Source organism: Poecilia reticulata, linkage group LG16 (genome assembly GCF_000633615.1).
Source record: "Poecilia reticulata strain Guanapo linkage group LG16, Guppy_female_1.0+MT, whole genome shotgun sequence".
Lineage (NCBI taxonomy): Eukaryota > Metazoa > Chordata > Actinopteri > Cyprinodontiformes > Poeciliidae > Poecilia > Poecilia reticulata.
Window position 1 is genome coordinate 14,826,147 of NC_024346.1, and position 21,170 is coordinate 14,847,316.

Genomic DNA, 21,170 nt, shown 5'->3' on the forward strand with positions numbered 1-21,170 from the left:
CTTGTCCAGCGCTCCAACGAGAGCGCTGAAAATGTCATCTGCTGTTGTGGTGTCATTCATGGGCACCAATTCAAGCAGCTCCTCGGTGATGGTCAGTTTCATCAACACCTCTAATGAATATGGCCAGTTGAGCAATATCTGTGACATCGGTACTCTCATCAATTGCAATTGAAAATGCGATAAATGACTTGATTTTCTCTTTCAGTTGGCTGCTCAAGTCACTTGAGAGTTCTGTCACCCGATCTGCGACAGTGTTCCTTGTTAGACTAATATTGGCAAAAGCAGGTCGCTTTTCAGGGCACACGACTTCTGCAGCCTTAAGCATGCATGTTTTTACAAACTCCCCATCAGAAAATGGCTTGGATGCCTGCACCAGCTCGTTGGCAATAATGTAGCTGGCTCTTACAGCCTCATCAGAAATATCGCGGCTGCGTGTAAAAGTAGACTGCTGTTTCTTCAGACCAGCGACCAATTTGTTTATCTCGTCTTTCCTTATTTGTCCTTTCAAGTGGTCATACTTTTCTTTATGATGAGTCTCATAGTGGCGCYGAATATTAAACTCTTTGAACACTGCAACTTGCTGATTACATACCAAGCACACTGGTTTTGAGTTCACTTCCGTGAATAAATACTTCTCAGTCCATTTTTCCTGGAAAACTCTGCATTCCGTGTCCACTTTTCTTTTTTTTTGACAGTGCCATTTTGGGAAGGGTGTGTTGACCGATAACTTGTTTAGTAGTGGTGAATGGTGAAGTAAGATTGCCGGTTTACTTTTACTTGGACGCATCACGTTGCGAATGTTTACATCCTGTGACTAACTCTATCAGTGCCGCATGCTGGACGTGAGCGCTTTTACACATTTACTGCCCTCTAGCGACCGGAGGGAGCATTTGATTTATATTTATTTTAAAAAATCACAACTTTTGATAGAAATGAGCTAGAGACTCAGAAATTTATGCCGGGCCGGATTAAATCATCCAACGGGCCGGGTCCGGCCCGCGGGCCGTATGTTTGACATGCCTGCTTTAGTGTGTTTCGACTCCCAGTGGGCTACTGCATTCGGGCCATTAAAATATCCAGACTTTGTAGTGGTTGTCATATTTTCCGCTAGCCTTCCGGTCCTGCTGCTAACTGTCTTGTCAGCGAAGCACTGTCCATGCTTTAAATACCTGAGTTATTTTTACACTCTTACAGTGGAGCCATTTTTTAAATTGGAAACTTAATATGTGGTTCCAATGTAACTTAGCTGGGTACACAAATATTTAAATTGCTTTATTATTAATACATATTTGTCAATATCCAATGTTGTCTCAACAACAATTTGGCAAATTATCTGATCTGAAGGATCAGATAATTTTTTACTATATCATCAAAAATAAAGAAAGTACGCAACTAAAAATAAACCGTTTGTGTAAAAAAAAACTGGGAAAAGTGAAATGCTGACACTGGAAACAATGTCACAGAAGACCCATTAGGGGGCGCCACACATGTATACAATGCGTTATTTGTAATTCAGCTTCTCACCAGACAGTATGCGAATGAAATAAAGAATTCAGAGGGACATTAAAAAATGAACCCTACGACCAAAAACTGAACATATAAAGTAATTTGGAACATATGTTTGAAGATTTGTCAGATTTATATTCCAACAGATTAAGTGTTGTAATTTGGGTTGAAAAGTCCCGGGACAAAATATATAAACCAACACAAAAATATAACACAGCAGCTAAACTCTCACAACTACGAGTACAGTAGGAGACAGATCTTACAGCTGCTTCTGTAACCAAAACTGACATCAGATGATCTGACAGGAAGTAATTTGCTGCACTTGAAAATCTCTCTCAACTTTTATTCCCTAATAAATTCTTTGGACATCATAATTAAATATCTAATGCTAACTAATCTTATCAGATCTCACCTTTGGTCACCGTGTTTCAATTTGTACCATAAAATAAATGTTTATAATTCTGGATTCTGTCAAATGTCACCTTTTACCTTTTAATGGCAATCAAAACATATGTATTTGTTTTGAAGAGAAAGAAAGAAGACATATCCACTCATTCGAAAAAGAAGCTTCTTGTCATATAAAATCAATAATATTGCATAAAAATAAATGAGTTAATAATTTCTGCCCTTTATCCACTGGGTAAAGAAAGGTTTGGATAATCAACAAATAGGTAGACACAGTAAAACAAACAAACAAACAAATAAAAAAAAAAAAACCCAAAGATAGAACCATGATTTATTTTTCTAAAATGTTTCTTACCATTGGGGTAAAGGACTCTCCTTAAATGTATGAATAAATAAATAAATACATTTATTTATTTATTTATTTATTTATTTATTTATTTATTTATTTATTTAAGTAGTATAACGATGATCTCCTGAAAGATAAGTTGAACATGCTAAAATAGAAAGCAAAGTAAAAAGAGCAGCAGGGGACAGACATACTTTGTTGAGATTAGAGTTATTCTTATTTAAAGCCACTAGATGGCGCTGTAGGACTTTCTACAACATTTCAAAAATGCAGTTTAAGACAATCACAAATAAAAACGGGTCCCAGTATATAAAAAAATACTCCATATTAAAATAAAAACATATTTGGTGTATATTACACATAAACAATGAACTAAATATCAGTATTAAACCAAGACTATTAGCTTTGTGAACCTTTTAATAGTTCGTGTATTATTATTATTATTATTATTATTATTATTATTATTATTATTATTATTATTATTATTATTATTATTATTATTATTATTATTATTATTATTAGTTTTAAATAAGGAGCAGTAAACATTTGGTACATTTCAGATGCTATTATTTTGAAAGGGCCAACAGGAGGCGCTCTCTGCGCGTCTTTTCAGTGTTGTCCTCCTGCTCTCTTCTCCACTGGAGCATCTTCGGCTCTGTGGTGACGAACATCGCTGGTCCTGCCCTCGATCTGAGGCAGCAGAGTGGGTCACCGCACCGCCGCAAACGCCAGCCGGGGCCGGAGGATGGCGTCGCTCAGCCGCAGGCGGGCAGCGGGCAGGAGCGCCGTGGTGGAGAGGAAGAACCTGCTCACAGTCTGCAGGTAGAGGATTCTGTCCTACTGATTTATTTTCACGATAATGAGGATTAACTGCGTCTGCTGCTGGATTGTTGGCAGAGCGTTGTTGTTGTTGTTTTTTTTTTTTAGATCCAGTGGTTTATTTTTAATTATAGCAAGACTAAACAAAGCTCATGATTCGCCTTCTGCTAAATGAGGTCTGATTGGATAAAGTGGGTATGTGGTGGTTTGCCTGTGCTGCACAGTAGCTTAATGTCATCCAGTTTATCGCAGTCACACACCAACAGCCTCCTGAGTTCTTCATTAAACATTCATACACTCATATTTCTGTTTTGATACCTTCACATTCACTTCAGTGCACGGCTAAAGCTACAGTCTTACAGACCCAACGCAAAGATTTTGCTCTTTATATTTAAGTAGGTGAGCAATTCAGTTAGTGCAAAAGATTATTTGAAAGCCAAATGCAACTTAAATAAAGAAATCTGCATAATAGTGTAAATGTTTAGTTGTATATGCTTGCTCACTTTTAAAAAGCAGCAAGACTATAAGAAAGGCTGATGCTGAGGTGAGCAAACACTTGTCATCTGCTTGTATTGCCTGCCTTATTTTTTGTCATTTACTGTTCAGACTATTGATTTACGGCCCTTTGAGTCCTGCTGGCAGATGTCAGATACTGGCTGGCAGTCCCCAGTGAATGTTTTTTGACAGTAAACACATCATAAAAGGAGGAGGAACGTGTGGGGGTGTACATCTTTTTCTGTCTTGGCAGTAGCTGTTCAGAAAACAAACCTGGTAATAGAGCAGTCCGCTCCATGCTTGTAGAAAACGAAAAGCAACCTTTCTTCAAGAATTAAGCATTAATACAATTAAAACTGGCTGCTACTCACTGATGAGGATGGTGTTTTGCCAAACTGTCCCTGCCTCCACATTAGTCATCGTTAATGCTGACTGGCCTGACTGGGGGAGTAAAAAGAGCAGAGAAAATACAAAGTATTTTATAATGAACAAAACCTACTGGGAAAATAATTAGTAGGAATAAAATATTTACTTTTGATGTGCTGATATCCAGCTGATAACTTGAATTTAACACAATTGACCTCATTCATTTATATTTATTTTGAATATTTTAAAGATGTTACTGTTGTTAAAGTTTTCTAACATTATAATCTTTTTTTATCTAGTAAAAACCATTCGTATTACCACTCATTGTTTATGCATCAGCTGACCAGTTTCTCCATGTTTAGAGCAAAAAGCAGAGGTAACTGTGGCTTGTTGCTCCTTTTTTATTCCATAGTTTATCCATAAAAAATGTTAACTATTTTTTTTATCTGTTCTGTTTATTTCATTTTTATAGGTTCCCATTTTCACCTTAAAATTAATAAAAAATAAGATCTCAGATTTTAGTGAGTTGGAGTTTTACTGCTGCATAATGTAATGTTTAAGATTTCAAATCTGAATATTTTTTTTTCAAATTGCCTGACATTGCTCAACTGCAACATCAGCAAATTAATAGATACGTATTGTGTTTCTGTCATTTATAAAGTTAAATGTTTGCAGTGATGTTTAAGGATGCATAAAGGAGCAACTTTGTGGCTGCAAGAGAGAAGACAAAGCATTACTGTAGACATGCAGCAGCAGCTTTAATTAGAAAAAAGACATGGACTTTCCAAACTGGCTTTCTCTGGATTCTGTTTAATGATTTATACAAAAGCGTAATGTGCAGCAGTTTAATTCAGATTGCCTTTCTGTGCTTTTCGTTTTGTTGCAGCAGCAAATAAAGGCTTCAAAGGTTAAAGATTGATTGAGTTATCACCAGGCAGCTGTGATTGAAGACAGGAGCTGCAGTGTTTACATTCTGGAGTCCCCCCCGCCCAAAAAACAACTCTTATCCAAATAGTTTTCGTTTCCTGTGCAACACAGGCAACTGCATAGGCAAATTGGATAAGCATGACAGCTAGATATAAAATAATAAATATATAATTTTTTGCCTTGGTAAAGGTGGAAATGTTTGGTTTATTTTGTCGAGGTTCATAAATTGTTGTGCCGAGGTCAGCTTTTGAGCAAGTTGGTAGATATTTGTGGTCCTATTTACAATTAAATTAAAGTAAAAGCAAAAATTGTGCTTATTAAAAGTCTGAATCTTTGTGTTGTGCCTGACATTTTTCATTGGAGGATTTTAATTTGACAGAAAAAAATCTCACCTTTAATGTTTTTAAAGATACTTTCATCTGCATCAGCCGCATGTGCAACTGGACCAGATTTATGCTATTCTTGAATTACATTCGGGGGACCAGGCAGAAATATTTTGAGGGCCACAAATGGTCCCAGAGCCACATTTTGGACACCCCGGCACTACACATACAGAAACTAAACAGACGATACTTTAAGTTGGTTCAAGTGAAAACACAATCAGCACAGATTTTATGCAAGAGAAATGCATTAATTTGAATGTTGTACGGTTTGAATCCGAGTCTGTCAGAACAGCGTAAAAAACAAATAAATATTAGAAACAATATTATGAAGAATTACAATGATAACTTCCTATAATTGCTTTATCGTGTTTCTTTGAGTAAACCTTTGTATCTCATTTAAGCACATTTTCAGCTTTTCATCTGGGATCTGTGTGACATGGTGATGGCTAGGATGACAAAAACCATCATTTCAATAGACGTGCTGCATTGCAGGTCATAACTTTGCAGTTTTCTGATGTCAGGCTGCAGAGTCCCCTTCACAGTAGTGTGCAATGATAAAACCTGAGAAGTGCTGTGTGCACCCTTACTGATTCAACGCTAGACTCAACGCTGTGGAGTTTGCTGAACCTTACAGATTTGTTGTTCTAATTAAATCTGCAAAGTTTTCATTTAATGCACAGGATATAAAAATAACCCTCCTTCGTCGGAAACAGGCAGATTGATAATTATGTATTTTGAGCAAATGAATAATTTTATGCTTTTACAAACTTAAGGTAAATGCATGTGTAAAAAGATATTTTAAGGTTTCTGAAAGACAAATGCAGGTGAGATTTATCTGGTGTTGCACAGGAAGCTCACTGTCCATCGTCATCCTGCTGCCAAGCAACGAAGCGGAGCAGCAAGAGGCAGAGCGAGATTTGAAGTTAGATTATTTAGTTAGTGTCAAAGGCTACACGCAGTTTGACAGGATTCACAGAGCGCACATGTGCACCCTGAAACGCATCGCAGCCCCGTGTGCCGACTTTCCTTCCTGCATAATTAGTTGAAATCAGATTAGATGGAGTTGCTTTGTGTGCTGCACGCTGTGGCCGGTTTCATCACAGAAGATTAATTAAAGCCTTGTCGCTGCTGCTGTGGACAGGTCTGGATATTATCTGCTTATAATCGATAATGGAAAGGTTAGACGTGGAATGAAAATTTGTGGTTTTGAAACCACAGTAACATAATCTGGTGCGCATCTTGTTTCTGTTCAGGTTTTCAGTGAAGACTCTTCTGGATCGCTCCTGTTTCGAAACCATTGATGACTCTTCCCCAGAGTTTGTTAACTTCGTGTCCATCCTGGAGCACATCCTCAGTCATCGGCTAAAAGGCATGTAAAGGTTATAAACACAGTTAAAGACACCAATATGTCGCTTTCCAGAAACATTTAAATTGTTGCCTTATTACAGCCTCAAATATTTTTACGGTAAACCAGCAGCAGAAAGTAAATTCCCTCTGCAGTCTGCAACAGTATGAGACGCAGCAAATATGTGGGAAAAGGTCCTTTGTTCAGATGAGTCCAGAATTGAATGTTTTTGCCTGCATTCAAAATAGGATATGTGGCATTTTCCATTTTAGGATTTTAAAAGCTGAAAATGGAAGCATCATGCTGTGGGGATAACTTTCCTCAGCAGAGGTTAGAAAGCTGGTCTGTCAGTCCACAGCTACAGCAAAGTGCTTAGATTTGATCAGATTCCTGTGCTGGAGTGGACTAAACCTAAACTGAAAACCTGTGACAATTCTTGAACTTTATTTTCAGATTCTTGAGCTTGAGCTGCTTTGGAAAGGAAAACAGGAAAACATTCCAGTCTCCTGATGCACAAAGCTGCTACAGATTTGCAGCTTTGGCTGCAGCAACAGGTTCTGCAGTTTTGACTCAGAAGTGAATTTAGATACATGTAACACTTATCAGAATATTGAAAATCACAAATCCTCCTTTTTTTGTGCATTACTTTGTGTTGGTCGATCAGAGGACTAATTATGTTGGCAATTTTAGAGAAGTTTCAGTAGACATTAACACTTTTGCAAGGCTATGTGACTCGTCAAGATGATTTGACTTCCGAAATGTGAAATCTAAAATCAGTGTCAGGTTCAAATGTCGATCTATAACATAAATACCATTAAGATGTTAGTTTTTATTTTTCTATTTTACAATCCTTTCCAACTACTGCAAACTCTAAAAAATATATATAATTAATGCCGATTAGATGCAGTCATTAACTCTTCTTTGTCATAATGTTATTTGTGTTTATCCACCTGTAGGTCATATAAATACTTTTTGATTAAATTCATGAAACTTTTTCAAAACTTGTGTAATAATGTGATTAATCTTCTCTAATTCTGGTCGTCACTGTGCATTAAGTTCATTGATATATGGGAGAGAGCGCACATACAAATAGGAAGTTCAATCAAAAACAACAATTCAGTTGAAAATGATTGATACTGAATTAAATTTAGTTATTTATAAATCAAATCTTTACAGTCCACTTTATATCCAGTTATGTAAAATCAAACTGAATTAAAATTTAATCAGTCCAATTCATTCCTATATTATATATGATCCAGCATTTACCTAAAGACAATACAATTAACTGCTGCAGTTTGCAGTTTGTAACTATAAAAAATAGTTTAATCTTATTTTTTTTTATCATTCAAGCCAAACCAAACTATAGAAAATGTTTTTCAAATAAAAAACAACATCATCCCTGTATTCCCGTGTTTCCTGCTCAGGTCAGACGACGTGGTTTGGCTACGAGAGTCCTCGGAGTTTCTGGGATTACGTAAAAGCGGCCTGCAGTAAAGTGCCTCATAACTGCATCCGAAGCATCGAGAGCATGGAAAATGTGCGATCATCAAGAGCGAAGGTGCAGCCCCCGCCACGCCGGCATCAAATAAAATGTTCCTACACTGCAGAGAGAGCTAGGGAAGAGCTGCAAGAGCATAAAACATGCATACTCAACACGTACAGTGTCAGAAATGCATTTCATCTACTACAAAAATAAAAAAGGCAGAATTTAGACTTTGTGCATATAGAGAACATTGCTGTTACTCAAAAGTGTAGCATGTGTGATTTTAGAAAAATAAGAGTTTGCCAAAATTCCTATGCAATCAGTTATTAATTTAACCTTAATGCCAATCAAATTTTTATTTAACTACATAAAGCTTCCCAGTAAACATCACTGACATTTTTTAAATTCTATTTTAACACATTTAATGCAAACATTTACTTCCTTTGACCCATAAATGCACGTTTGGTTGTTTTTTTAGGGATACATTTCTTGTCTGCATCTCTGCAGGGAAGGGCGTGGATCAGGGTTGTTCTGATGGAGAAACGACTGTCAGAGTATGTCTCCTTTGCGCTGAAGGACTTCAAAACAACCAGGTCTTCAAATTCCAAAAAAAAAAAACCCTCTTAAATCTCTAATAATCTGTGAGCTGAATTAATGCTGATGATCTGTGTGTTTGTGTTAGGAGGTTTTTTGAGGAAGGTGCGATCATACTGGGAGAAGAGGCAGGGCTGTTGGCTGACACGCTCATTGGACTCAACACCATTGATTTCAGGTTCTTATCATAATCTACTGTCGCAGATGAAGTGGTGAGACTTTCTCCCCTTCTGTTGTACTGATGCCATCGTCTGGGCAGGAAGAAATGGGGCCATTTTAATTACTGCAATGCAAAAATACAAAACCTTACCAAGTAATTTTGGTCTAGCTTCTAGTGCAAATATCTTAGTACATTTGAAATGAGACAAAACTAACATACAAGTAACTTTTATCAAGATATAAGAGCTTGTCTTAAGCCAATAATTGCTTATTATTGATTAAAAGAGGTTCTAGTTCCACTGGCATATTATTTCACTTATAACAACACATTTTTCCCATGTTATAAGTTTGGTCTTATTTCAGATGTACAAAGATACTTGCAACTAGAAACTAGACAAAAAAAAGTTGGAAAGATTTTGTATTTTTGCAGCGAGCTTACTCAAAAAAATTGGACAAATCTTCAAACTTATACTTACACAACATCACAGTACATAACATGTGCAACCTCTCACTGGGTTATTCAAGTTTTTATTTTTTTCAAATGTGGCTTCATTCAACAGATTTATTGCTGAGACGCATTATTAGATCAAAGAAATATTAAACCAAAGACTAATTTCAATACTTTTTCTGCAAAGTATAGATGTAGTAATGTTAAAACTTTTACTAAAAAAACTAAGAAAATAAAAGAAATGACAAGAATGCTCTTAATTTAAGCAATTAACCTATCTCTCTACAGTATTAAAATTTGACTGGAAGGAGCAGCACAGGTGATAGACGTATGGGCATCTTTTAAGACCCCAGAGGTTTTAGTACTTTGTAAAAATGCTGATTAAAAATACAGAATAATCTGTGCTTTGATTTTCAATCTTATTTTCTCTTTTTTAGTTTCTGTCTTAAAGGGGAGGGTCTGGACGACAGCTGCCCTGCAGTCATCGACTACACGCCTTACCTGAAGTTTACACAGAGGTAAATCCAAAGAAATGATTCACATCAAACCGGTGTGACACTCTTAGGACCGCAAATAAATGTCAAAGAAAAAAATTACCAAAAAAAAAAAAATATTTTTGCAGAAGTAAACCTTAAATATAGTAGGCAGATGTGCTTAACATACAATACCCTTATTGGTGCCTTTGCTTGCAATACTTTGGTTTCACAAAGTCAAGATTTACTATTTACTTTATACTTAAAAAGTAAAATATAAATATAACTTAAAAACGATAAATCAATAACGATTTATGTCACAATAGACGCCAATATTCGATTTATATTATATTCACTGAACGCTGATCCAGAACCGCACAGCATTCTGGGTGATGTAGGCAGAGGAAAGGCTTTAGCTGCTCAGCCTCACACACAGCAAGTTTGGTGGAATCAACTAATGCTCTGTGGTTACCTAGTAACTCATTTACTCTTTGATTACCTAACAACAACCTGTTGAGTAACTTGCACAGCAGCAGTTTCAGGTTTTGCCGACGTGCCTCATCACTGCTTAAAAATTAAAACTTAAAATTGGCGGGAAGTGAAAACTGTGGCTAAAACAGGAAACGTCATGCCACCAGTTTGGCAGTATTTCAGATATTTAAAACAAAAAATAATCAATAATTGTTGATCTAGACTCATATGAATCACTAATATGAGTTTTTCAGCCATATTGAGGTGGCAATAACTATTAAATAGATTTTTTTTCCTCAGAGAAAAAAGGTACTGAAATTAAAGGCATATTTTAAGTATTAAAAAAAATCTTCATAAAGATTTTTGCACATAATGAGCACAGAATGCTAATAATTGTGGACGGATTTGCTGTAAAGCATAAACACAACAAACTGTGGTGTGCTTAAATTGTGGTTAAATACTAATAATAAAAAAAAAATTGCAGACGAATTTTAAGAAATAAACTAAATTATATCTCATCCAGTCTCCTACTCACATAAATTCATTTAAATACCCAAGAACTTTTGCCTGCTGTCAGGGAGTGAGATTAAATGCAACAAAAGGTCAGACGTGTGTCAGTTTGGCCAACATGGCTGCATACTGATATGAGGTCTGGCTCCCTGTGCAGCGCAGACAGCATCAGCAGCGATGAAGAGGAGATGAGGACTCTGGGAAGCAGCGGCAGCGAGAGCAGCACCCCTGACAAGACGGCCACCGCCGCATCAATCTTCACCGAGCAGAGCAACTTGGTCAGCAAGTGCAAACGCTTTGAGCAGAAGTATCGCATGGCTCTGGAGCAGAAGGTGTGTTGTTTTGTGTTGTTTTGTGTTGCTTTGTGTCGGGTGACGTTATATGAGATATCGTGACATTTTCACGATAAGTAGCCGCCTGGCTTTTGAAATGCCAAGAAAGAAACAACAGGATTACCGCTCTTGCTAAGTCTAAAAATGTGCTTTTTTTTTTTTTTTTTTTTTGTCCTGCCACGTTTTGTTTGTATTTCATGAAAACAAACGTGTCAAATATGCATTAGCACAGCAGTGCCTTCATGAGAATAAACAAACAAGTCTGTCTTGTGTGTGCCTGTGTGTGTTTGCTCGCCTCAGGGTTACCTGGAAGAGCTGGTCCGTTTGCGGGAAGCTCAGCTGTCGGAGGCCGTTTCTCACAACAAAGCCCTTCAGCAGAGCCTGGCAGACACACACCTCTCACACACACTGGAGAAACAGCAGCTTGAGTATATCATAGTGGAACTGCAGAACCAACTGTGAGTCTTCTTTAGAGGGGGTTTGCGTCTGCCGGTGTGTGTGTGTGTGTGTGTGTGTGTGTGTACGCGTGGCTGAGAGCTTTGAGGCAAATCTTACTGCAAACTTGACATTTAGAGCATCAAGAACCCTAGGGCCTGCAGGGCTTTATGTCTCAGGATGCACTTTTGACATGGTGAGAAATTGTGGTTATGAGCAAAACTAAACTACAGCATCTCGCAACAGTCTTCCTAACCTCTAGATGATTTCTATATTTTATAAAGCGTATAATTTATATATGAAAAACTGACGCAGTTTAGTAAATTGAATATCCTTTGATTCTAATCTATTACGCTAATAGAATTGAAATATCTTTTGTTATCCCACAATGGGGAGAATAACTGTGACAGGCAATAACAGCAAATAGACTCACACAAATATAGGACATAAAATATATTTCAAAACAGAATACCGTTGTTGTTTTTGTTTGTTTGTTTGAAATGCAAAACAATTGTTCCCCAATAAAGATACCGAACTGAAATTTCAACATAAATACCATTTAGTAAAAAAATAGTCCAGTCCAGATTAATGTGCAACTCAGTTGGTTAATAAAAAACATTACAAAATATGCACATCTATTTGAGCAATAAAATATAGACTATTTACAATCAGTGACAATAAAAGTTGTATAAAGTAAAGTCGTACAGATACCATCATGGGTTTAAACACTTACTGAGTTTCTTGGGAGCAGAGATGGTGATAGCAGCTCCAGCTGTACTTTATTTTCCTGCTGGAAGGTGAACCTTTAGACCGGTTTCATGTCTTTTGCAACTTCTAACACTGTGCTACGTGAACTAGAAATGATGGAGCAGAGCGACCTCTAGAAGAAGCAGGACTTTAGCCGTTTGACGCTCCTGCTCTACTACACTTCACAGTTTACTTTGGTAATTAAATAATAATAGTGCTGGCTTTGTCATTTTCTGGATTTCAGGACTGTGCTGAAAAACAATGACTTGCGTTCCAGACAGGAATTAACAGCCCATCTGACCAATCAGTGGCCGTCTCCAGATGCCTTGGATGCCAATGCCGTTGCCTTGGATACGCTGCTGTACAGGAAAAGCACCGGGCAGTGGGAGGAGTGCGTAATTTGTTTTTGATTGTCCAGTTTCTCCAATTCATTTAACTCAACATGCTCTGATTGTCACTGATTTCCATATCGCATTTCACTTCTTTAAATGTTTACAGTGGTTTTGTTTCATCTGTATGATTCAAAAACCATAAAACATACAAATTATTACCTTTTAGTTACAGCTGTCCAACAACTCAAAAGAGAACCACATCAAAGTCCAGGCTTAAGGTGGCAGATACATTAAAGTTCCTGCAAAGTCTAAGTCTTGCTTTAAGTTTGATGCTGCTTGTAACTTTTATCAGTTACTGAATTTGAAGAAAATGTCCTGTAGTAATTGTGGAAGTAAGTAAATACAAGTAATTTCTGTAATCCTATCCGAGCTAAAACAGGAAAGGTTGAGTCTCATTTAATGCTACACTTCATTTTTGCGCAGGAAGAGTTTCCAGAGTCTGGAGCAGCTGTCTGCAGGCATGAGCCTCACATCAAACACACAAGGCAGGTCTCCTCTCATTAACAGAAATACCTGCTTTCTCCGTCTCATGCGTACTGAATGTGCACTTTGTTGTTCAGGTAAAGAGGAAACTCCGTCTCTCAGAGGCCTCTGTGGCTCCCTGACCTCGGTAGCCAGCTATAAATCTCTGGCCAGCCTGAGGTCCAGTGAGTGTTTGGCCAGTCCAGCGACAGAGATCAGCAGCCCAGGTGTCACTCCGTCATAGAAGACGGGACGTCCAAACAGCTCATCAGTTCAAGAATTCAAAGGAGTCAGGAACTGATGCTCATTTTTCTGTTCTTTAACTCTGAATGAGGAGCTGGTGTAGCTCAGCAACACCAAAAGACTGAAAACTGTCACAACTGATGTAAGTTTATCAACATGAGTTCAGATTAGTTTGCTTCTCGTCTGTGTGGCGTAATTTCTCTCCTACTTTGGAACTGTCGATTTTAGAGCTGCTGTACGAATTCTCACTGCATATTTCACTGTTGCAGATGATTTTGAAAGATTGTGCTAAAAATACTGACTGTAGATCAGATCAGTTGTTACTTTCCTGCAGACTGAATGAAGCAATGCCATTTTGTGTTCTAATACAGAAGGATACTGGAGGTTAAACCACTGGTGTATTGAAGATGTAAATGTTAGTCTTTTGTTTTGCCACCAGTGTCAGTGTTGTGCATTTTGCATCGTCACAGTATTTTGTTCTCAGGTAATCATCCTGCACTTCTGGGTTTTCTTTAAATACTAAGACGCAGTATTTAAATTTAATAGTCATCTACTGGCAAGTTGATATAATTTGTTTTTAGATGTTTACATTGACTTACATAAAAAACCAAGCATTTCCTGCTTTAGGACATCAGTATAAAGTAATTTGGATACACGGTCATTAGCTGTTTACCTCGGCACTTGAATACGGTTTTTTGCCTTCGGCTTATTCCAGCAGACATTTGCACAGACATTAACTGGCACTTATTTGCATTTTTTTATATATTTTATTTTAAATAAACACAACTTGCTTTCAGACACTTGTGCTGATGTCCACAGAAACAGGTGGAGTGGGAAGACGTGGAAATGCAGAGGAAATAAAATCAGAACATTGGAGAAATCACATTTTCATAAAGTTCTTGTGGCTCCCGGTCGTCCCTCTACTTTGACACGGTTTGGTCAACATGGCTCTTAGGTGAGAAGCAGCAGGATAAAGCTATCTTCAGGCACAGTGCACATGATTCCAGAGAAACTCACATATCCGAGGATTCAGTACAAACCAAACTCTGGCTGCCATCTGCTGGCTGTGGCATACGTCCAACATGTAATCTCAACTTTGCTTTTACATGAAAAAAATAACTTCATAGCCTAAATCACAAAATAAATTATAAATACTTTAATGTATTTAATATACATTTATCTAAATATGGAAAGGCTTAAATAATTAGTTTCACTCCTATTTCTGCTGCTGTGTTTAGGATTAGAGCAAAATTATGTTTTTCTTATGTATAATCCAGCTGTAGCCATGGCGACGTGCTTCATGGGTGGGGGACAATCACGTGTTTGTGGAGTGGAGTTGCCGAAGTATCCTCTCCTGGTTGTTTTTGCGGAAAAAGGCCTTTCCAAACTCATATGAGCTGATCATGATGGCGCAGGCTGGAGCCACTTTGATCAGCCTGGGGAAGAAACCTGACGGAGATAAAACACTCATTAAGAGCTCACACACGCACACACAGCTTTATATTATGCTGCTCGTTTAGACAGACTGATGACAGATACACATTAGATAAGTACACACCTGCAAACAGCCCACGAAAGCCATCTTGTGCAACAATCTTCTTCATGATGCTGAACGTGGAGGAGGAAACTGGACCTGACACTGAGGGAACAGGAAGCAACCAGCTTCAGTGCCAGTGAGAGGTTTATATTCATTGTGTTAAAGAGGCAGCACTGTGTGCCATTTCAAAGCACAATCCAGTAACTACGTTACGTTCAGTTATAAAATACTATATATATATATATCAAATTGACTTTGCAACTGAACACCTTGAAATTGAGCTTCCGTCTCTTTAAGAAGCTCCTGCTTTTTCTGACACTGTGCCTTCAGTACGTCATCACAACGTTTCTCCATTAACTATGTTTTAAACAATGTTACTCTGAGAAGTAGCTCCTATAATGAACTGAGTAAATGCATAGTTACACCAGCTGTTTGCTAATTGCTGCTGCTAGTCTGGAGGAACGGAGTGGGGGAGTGGCGAGGGAGGGTTGCTCTGTGAGGCGGACGCAGGAAAACTGCAGCTCTGAAGAGGAGCTCCGTGAGAGCAAGTGGTCAGGCAAACATGCAGTAAAGAATCAAAACAACACTCCAGGCAAGTTTTTGATCCAAAGCTCAAAATAGTTGATCTTACATGTTACTGCTCCCTTAATTTCAGATTTTAAAGAGTTCTTCTTGAACTTGAATTCAATGTAGTATGTCATTATAGACAATCTACTATGTTTTTCCTTTTCTGAACAAAAACAATTCCTCCTTCCTTAAGCTGATTTGGTTTAACAAAGCGATTGACTTGAATTTGCCACAATTTTGTCTTTTTGTTGTAGGTATCGTTGAATCTCTTGTGCCTTTAGAGCAACAAAATGACTCAGACAGTAAACGGCCCAACACTGGAGGATCAGTTTATCAGTTTGCATTGACTACAAGACAGCGAGCATGACAGGATTGTTTAAAGAAGATGAATGCATCACTCAATGAGAAAGTCACACACTGATGCTCAGTTTAATCCCAACCTAATCGGGCTTTGACTTTTGACCCCAATAACTGTCCCATGTTAACGACCGGCCCTCTAAGTGTAGGAGAATGCCAATCATCTGCCTCATGTGACACTTTAAAATGTGTACAAACTGGTTGGAGCACATGAAACTCCCCCACATCTTTAATCCCTGACCACACTAAAAGCATTAACAATGTTTACAGACTTCATGTAATTAATCAATAAATAGTGTCATCATTACAATTTTTAGCTTGCAGCTCCCCAAGCTCGACCTGCCGTCTTGTTTTGACCACGTCGAAGGGTAAGGTGACGATAGCCGCAATCTGAAAAACAAACATTAATTAGTAGGCCAATAAATCAAATCAATCAATCAATCGCATGATAACTTAAACTGAGCTCAATAATTTCCATTTGTATGGTTTAGCTCTTTTCTTTCCTCTCTTTATATCAAAAACTGGATGACAAAAGTCAAAGATTTCATAATAAATTTTATTTTTGTATCTATTGTGTTTTTTTCTTATATTTTGGGTATTTAAATTGTTTTCCAGTCGCAGTGTTCAATGTTCATTAGAATTTAACGCTTTTTTTGGATCTTTGAGAAAGTGTTCTTGCATTGCATTATTATGTCATTAACATTATTTTACTTGAAAATGGTCTCAAAACAGACATTTTCCATACTGTTGTGTGTTTTTCCATGTGAGGAAGGGGTGGGTGAATATTTTTAATTTGTGGGTTTATTATATTAATCTGCACAGAACTTTGAGCTGATTTTAGTATGAAGGGTGGCTGATAAATAAACCTGATTATCGTCTGTCGCAATAACTTCTGGAACAATGTAGCAGCAACAATCTGTTATTGTGACAAACCTAAGAAAATCAACAAATAATTTAGTTAAAACCATAAGCCATCCAATTCTGCATCCAAGATGGTGGATCCTGAAGGAGGAGGGGAGGCACTTACAGACCCGGACCCGGCTCCAGATAGGAAGGTGATGGTGAGCGTGGGCTCTCTGACGTTATACCACTGGCACAGCCAGCTCTTGCCCCGCTCGTAGTTGTACCAGTACATGGCGGAGAAGGGGACGTCCCGGAGCAGGGTGGGCCCCAAACCCCTCCACAGAGACCACCAGCCCTCTGCCTGCACTGCAGAGCGGATGAGGCTGGTCAGCTCGCTGTAAGACTGTTTCTGGGACTGCAGCTTGGTGCGGATCAGCTCCAGGGGGCTGATCACGGTCGCTGAACCCACTGAAACAAAGAGCAGCCGAAACTGGAGTCGCAGGGAAAGAACCGGAGTGAGAATGGTGTCAGAAACTAAGCTTGCTCCAAGAAACATTTTGGTTAAAAAGAGATCAGGTTTATCATGATTGAATTACAAACAGTTTTTTTTAATTCTGCTTGTAATAACCACCTAGAGGCGTTATTAAACTGAGAGACAGAGGATCAGGGCAGAGAGACCTCTCACTTTCTCGTAATGAAATCAGTGTGGGATCAGATTCATTAAGCTGGTGTTTAAAGGGCAAAACTTTCCCCTCAGACACTATTCAGGAAATTAATTTTCAACAATTAATAAAATCGCTGATTAATTCAGCTGAAACTAGGACCTCCATCAGACTAAGATAAGAAAAATAATGCTCTTCCTTGAGCAGAGCAAAAAGAGCAGCAGAGTTTCACCTCTAGCGATGGCTCCTGCTAGCAGCGGAGCCTCCTGGGCTCGCTCCCCCATCCTCGCCCTCAGAGCTGCACACAGCTGGTCGTAACACGTGAAGTAGATCACTGTGGCTGGGACCGCCATCACACTGGAACCACAGGGAAACACGAGGGTTAAAATCCACACCCATCAAAATGATTCTACTGAATTCTTTATTAAAGAAAAGTATCTCACTTAATATGAACGTAATTTTGTAGTAGGTATGACCCATTTTTACAAATACTGGTTGATTTCCACCAAATATTAATGACATTTTTCATTAAATGTAAAATAAATAAACACTGATTGACCAGCAAAGCTCAACGACTGACATTAAGGGTTTAGACTATTTATACATGAATACTGCAAATAATAGAGTGTCGAGAAGAAATGAATGAAGAAAAAAACATCAGAAGGAATCGTAGATGGATGGAGAACCAAATAAATGTATGGAAAAACATGATGGATGGAAGGACAAACAGAAGAATGAATAAATGAATCAACATATCGGTGAAAGAGCAAATCAATACAGAACAGCTCTATAAACAGGTGGATGAATAAAATATATGATGAAGGGATGCAACTGTTATACAAGAAAGAAAGGAAACTAAAGTTTTCTAATTATTCCATATTCTGCTTACTTTTTCAATAGCTAAAAAAGACTTGTATTTTACACTTTTTCAGACTTTGCACAGAATCCCTGTGTATTGTGCAGTCAACATGTTACATGGCTATACAACACAGAGGAACCTTTAAACTCACAGTGTTGGAGGCAGGCCACTCCATAAGGCTGTGATTCCCTCACAGCACACTATCTTATAGAAGGCGTCCTGCAGAAAAGCAGAGTGGGAGGTTTAAACCCATTAGGGACATTTTTTTTTACCATTTACACACAAGAAACAGGACATTTACCAAAAACGTAGAGCTAACATGCAGCTCTAAACACTGACACTATTTATTGCAACCAGTGCGTGTGTGAAACCTTACAAAGGTGCCTCTGAATTGGCCGGCGGCTTTATACCAGCCCTTTCCATTTTCACACACACATATGTGGTCCATGAGTCCATTGCTGTAGACAAAATATTTGCCTGTAAAATTATATTAAACGTTTAGAATTTTAGCAAGAATGGTAGAAAATGCAATATTTCCAAATGTGAGAAAAATTGAAAATATTTTTCAGAAATTGTACCTTTGCCCAAGGGATTGTTCTGAGCTTGCAGTCTGGTTTTTACAACATCTAAAGGTGTGACTGAAAAGATAAAGAAGCAGATCAGGATTTACAGTTTTACCATAAACAGGTTTTACTAAAACTGATATATCTCTATGGTAAAGCTATAAAAAATTATAAAACAACATTTTTACATTAAAAATGATCTGTAAGCATAATATTTTGCAACCTGATTCCTTTAAAATGCCAGAATCTTTTATAGGATATTTTAGCTATTTATTAATGTCAATTTTGGTAGAAATTAACAGTAGCTTTTATTAATAAAACCTCAGATGGACAGTAAGACATTATGTTAAGGTATGATTCATAAATGCCAAGATAAAACACAGCAACAGTGTTCGTGGTCAACTAAGTCGTACCTTACAGCTTCCAGAGGATTTAAGAGGATGAGCAGCAGCCAGGTGCTGCTTATCCGATCACAGTAATTAACTAATCATTAGCAGGTGTGAGCTCCTCCATGAAAGCAGAAGTTTTAGAAGTTTGCTGGGAGGGATCATTAAGGTGGGTTTAGGGATTAAAGGTTATTAACTTCACTCTAATTTTAGGAGTTGGCAAGGCACAGACATTAGATCCAGTCCATTTTCATGTCAACAATGGCATATGACTCAGTGTGTTCTCGAAATAAAGAAAGTCGACAGAGGGATGACAAAAAGTGAGGCCCAGTAGAGTAGTTGATGGCTTTTATAAAAAGGGGACAAAAGAACTGATGTTGAACTTATAAAATGTATAATCCTTCTGGTGATCATCTAAAGGGATTTTTCTGAATCACCTTGATGATATCAGTATATAGTATCATTCATATCAACTAAGTTGATTCACCAGCATTTTCTATCCCAAGTCAAATCTGGTGTCCATAAAATAAAATAATTTTTAATTTTAACTTTAAAACTATTTTATTCTTTTAAAAGACTACAAGTAGAACAATATTTTGCATCATGGAAGAATTTTAGTGATGAAAATATCATTCAACATTAACACTTCTGGTCTGACTATTATCTGAGTATTACAAGATAATGACCCGTTTTACTCCAACCACACACACAAAAATCCAGAATATTTGTTTAAAGTTCAATAGCAATTTTTTAAGATATAAACTATCCCATTGTTATGATGAATAACCAGAAGGTTTAATACAATGTTTAACATAACAGAGGGCTCATAAATCAGCCCAGAATTTGATATTTTGCAACGCTGTTTATAATGGTGCAGATCAATAAATTTAAATAAGTACAAGTTAATTCAATTGAAAGGGTAAAACTTATGATATGGAGTAAATAAACTTAGATTATAAGCTTTTCTCTTAAAGCCACTGAAGATCCAAAATTCAGTTTCTCTATAATTGCGATATTACACATGACAAACGAAAACAGGATTTCGATACAGAAATGTTGGCTTACTGAGAAATATGGCTTGTCCCTAACAATTTATGAACTCAATAAGTGGGATTCCTTCTGCATGAATTGCTGAACCGATGGAGGTGATCAGCTTGTTTTATCATCACGAATCATTATGTAAATTAGTCTCCTAATATTTACTTTGTTAAACTAGCTGCAATGACTCATCAAAAAATAATCAATCACCTAAATTGAAAGATAGACGGTTGAAATAAATTATTTTTGCTTAATTTATTGAGACGCACCTCTAAATAACTGATCTATATAGATAATTATGCGTTACGAGACACGAACAGGTGTAAGTAGCTGACTCTAGTTTACAGACGAATTAGGATGACTATAGCGCTTGAGTTTAATGTTATGATTTCTCACCGAGCAGAGATGTAAGTAGGGCTCCGGAACAGGAAGAAATCATCTGCTGGGCTGGAGTAATGCCATTGACGGCAAGAGAAGCCTGAGTTTGACCATTCATTTCGTCTTTGGAGAAAAAAAAAAAGATAAACAATTTTACATAATACGTACTCCTGTAGATCAATTATCTAAAATGCCCGCCATGGCTTGCTGTAAAAAATGCAGTAATTCGCGACTTAGTTACGCGACTCATATTATGAAATAATTTTATCTCAGACGTTACTGTTACTGTAGCAAGACGTGGTTTGTGGCTAACCGTGCTTAGGCTATTAGCTCAATTAACCACTTACCTGTTAAAATACAAGAGCACCACTGACGTATTCTATGAAATCAATCATCGTGGTACCTTTCAGGATTTTTAATTCCCAAAAACAAGGGAGTAACTCCTGTCCTAAAGGCTGTAATAAAGCATAGCTGAAACACGTGTGTACTTTCAGGGGGTCATAAACCAACTAGCATGTCTGTTTACGCTGCAAACGTTACAAGATGACATAACGAAGCGGTCCAGTGCAGCACATTCTACAATTTTCTTATTTATTATTTGTCAAGTTTTTAAAAATAGCACAAATAAAAAATCGTATT

The 21,170-nt window shown here is 37.5% G+C and overlaps 2 protein-coding genes across 3 annotated transcripts; one reads left to right on the forward strand and one right to left on the reverse strand.

Annotated features, from left to right (window-relative positions):
• The first annotated feature begins 2,862 nt into the window (after positions 1–2,862).
• rundc3b (RUN domain containing 3b) lies at positions 2,863–14,137 on the forward strand. Of its 2 annotated transcripts, XM_008431658.2 has the most exons (11): positions 2,864–3,079; positions 6,501–6,616; positions 8,017–8,150; positions 8,583–8,668; positions 8,758–8,847; positions 9,714–9,794; positions 10,888–11,062; positions 11,363–11,520; positions 12,489–12,635; positions 13,060–13,121; positions 13,197–14,137. In XM_008431658.2, exons 1-11 carry the CDS (start codon positions 3,003–3,005, stop codon positions 13,340–13,342), a joined length of 1,272 nt encoding a protein of 423 aa, XP_008429880.1. In that variant the 5' UTR covers positions 2,864–3,002; the 3' UTR covers positions 13,343–14,137. The 2 variants fall into 2 exon arrangements, with proteins under 2 accessions (XP_008429879.1, XP_008429880.1); XM_008431657.2 differs by having other exon boundaries at positions 2,863–3,079; positions 13,060–14,137.
• slc25a40 (solute carrier family 25 member 40) lies at positions 14,089–21,081 on the reverse strand. The gene is made up of 10 exons (XM_008431656.2): positions 20,879–21,081; positions 20,550–20,654; positions 18,745–18,804; positions 18,543–18,643; positions 18,318–18,385; positions 17,540–17,664; positions 16,830–17,113; positions 16,111–16,192; positions 14,900–14,980; positions 14,089–14,790 (listed from the first exon to the last, which is right to left on the reverse strand). Exons 2-10 carry the CDS (start codon positions 20,647–20,649, stop codon positions 14,657–14,659), a joined length of 1,035 nt encoding a protein of 344 aa, XP_008429878.1. The 5' UTR covers positions 20,650–20,654; positions 20,879–21,081; the 3' UTR covers positions 14,089–14,656.
• Between the last annotated feature and the right edge of the window lie 89 nt (positions 21,082–21,170).

Excerpts from the sequence above, each read along its gene's own strand:
- rundc3b (XM_008431657.2), top strand. The coding sequence starts at position 3,003 with ATGGCGTCGCTCAGCCGCAGGCGGGCAGCGGGCAGGAGCGCCGTGGTG. Across the intron at positions 8,669-8,757 it reads AAGGACTTCAAAACAACCAG|GAGGTTTTTTGAGGAAGGTG; the intron begins GTCTTCAAATTC and ends TGTTTGTGTTAG. Across the intron at positions 12,636-13,059 it reads AGCACCGGGCAGTGGGAGGA|GAAGAGTTTCCAGAGTCTGG; the intron begins GTGCGTAATTTG and ends ATTTTTGCGCAG.
- slc25a40 (XM_008431656.2), bottom strand. The coding sequence starts at position 20,649 with ATGAATGGTCAAACTCAGGCTTCTCTTGCCGTCAATGGCATTACTCCA. Across the intron at positions 18,805-20,549 it reads CCTACTTACATCTCTGCTCG|TCACACCTTTAGATGTTGTA; the intron begins GTGAGAAATCAT and ends TTATCTTTTCAG. Across the intron at positions 14,981-16,110 it reads GGAGCTGCAAGCTAAAAATT|TGTCAGGTCCAGTTTCCTCC; the intron begins GTAATGATGACA and ends CTGTTCCCTCAG.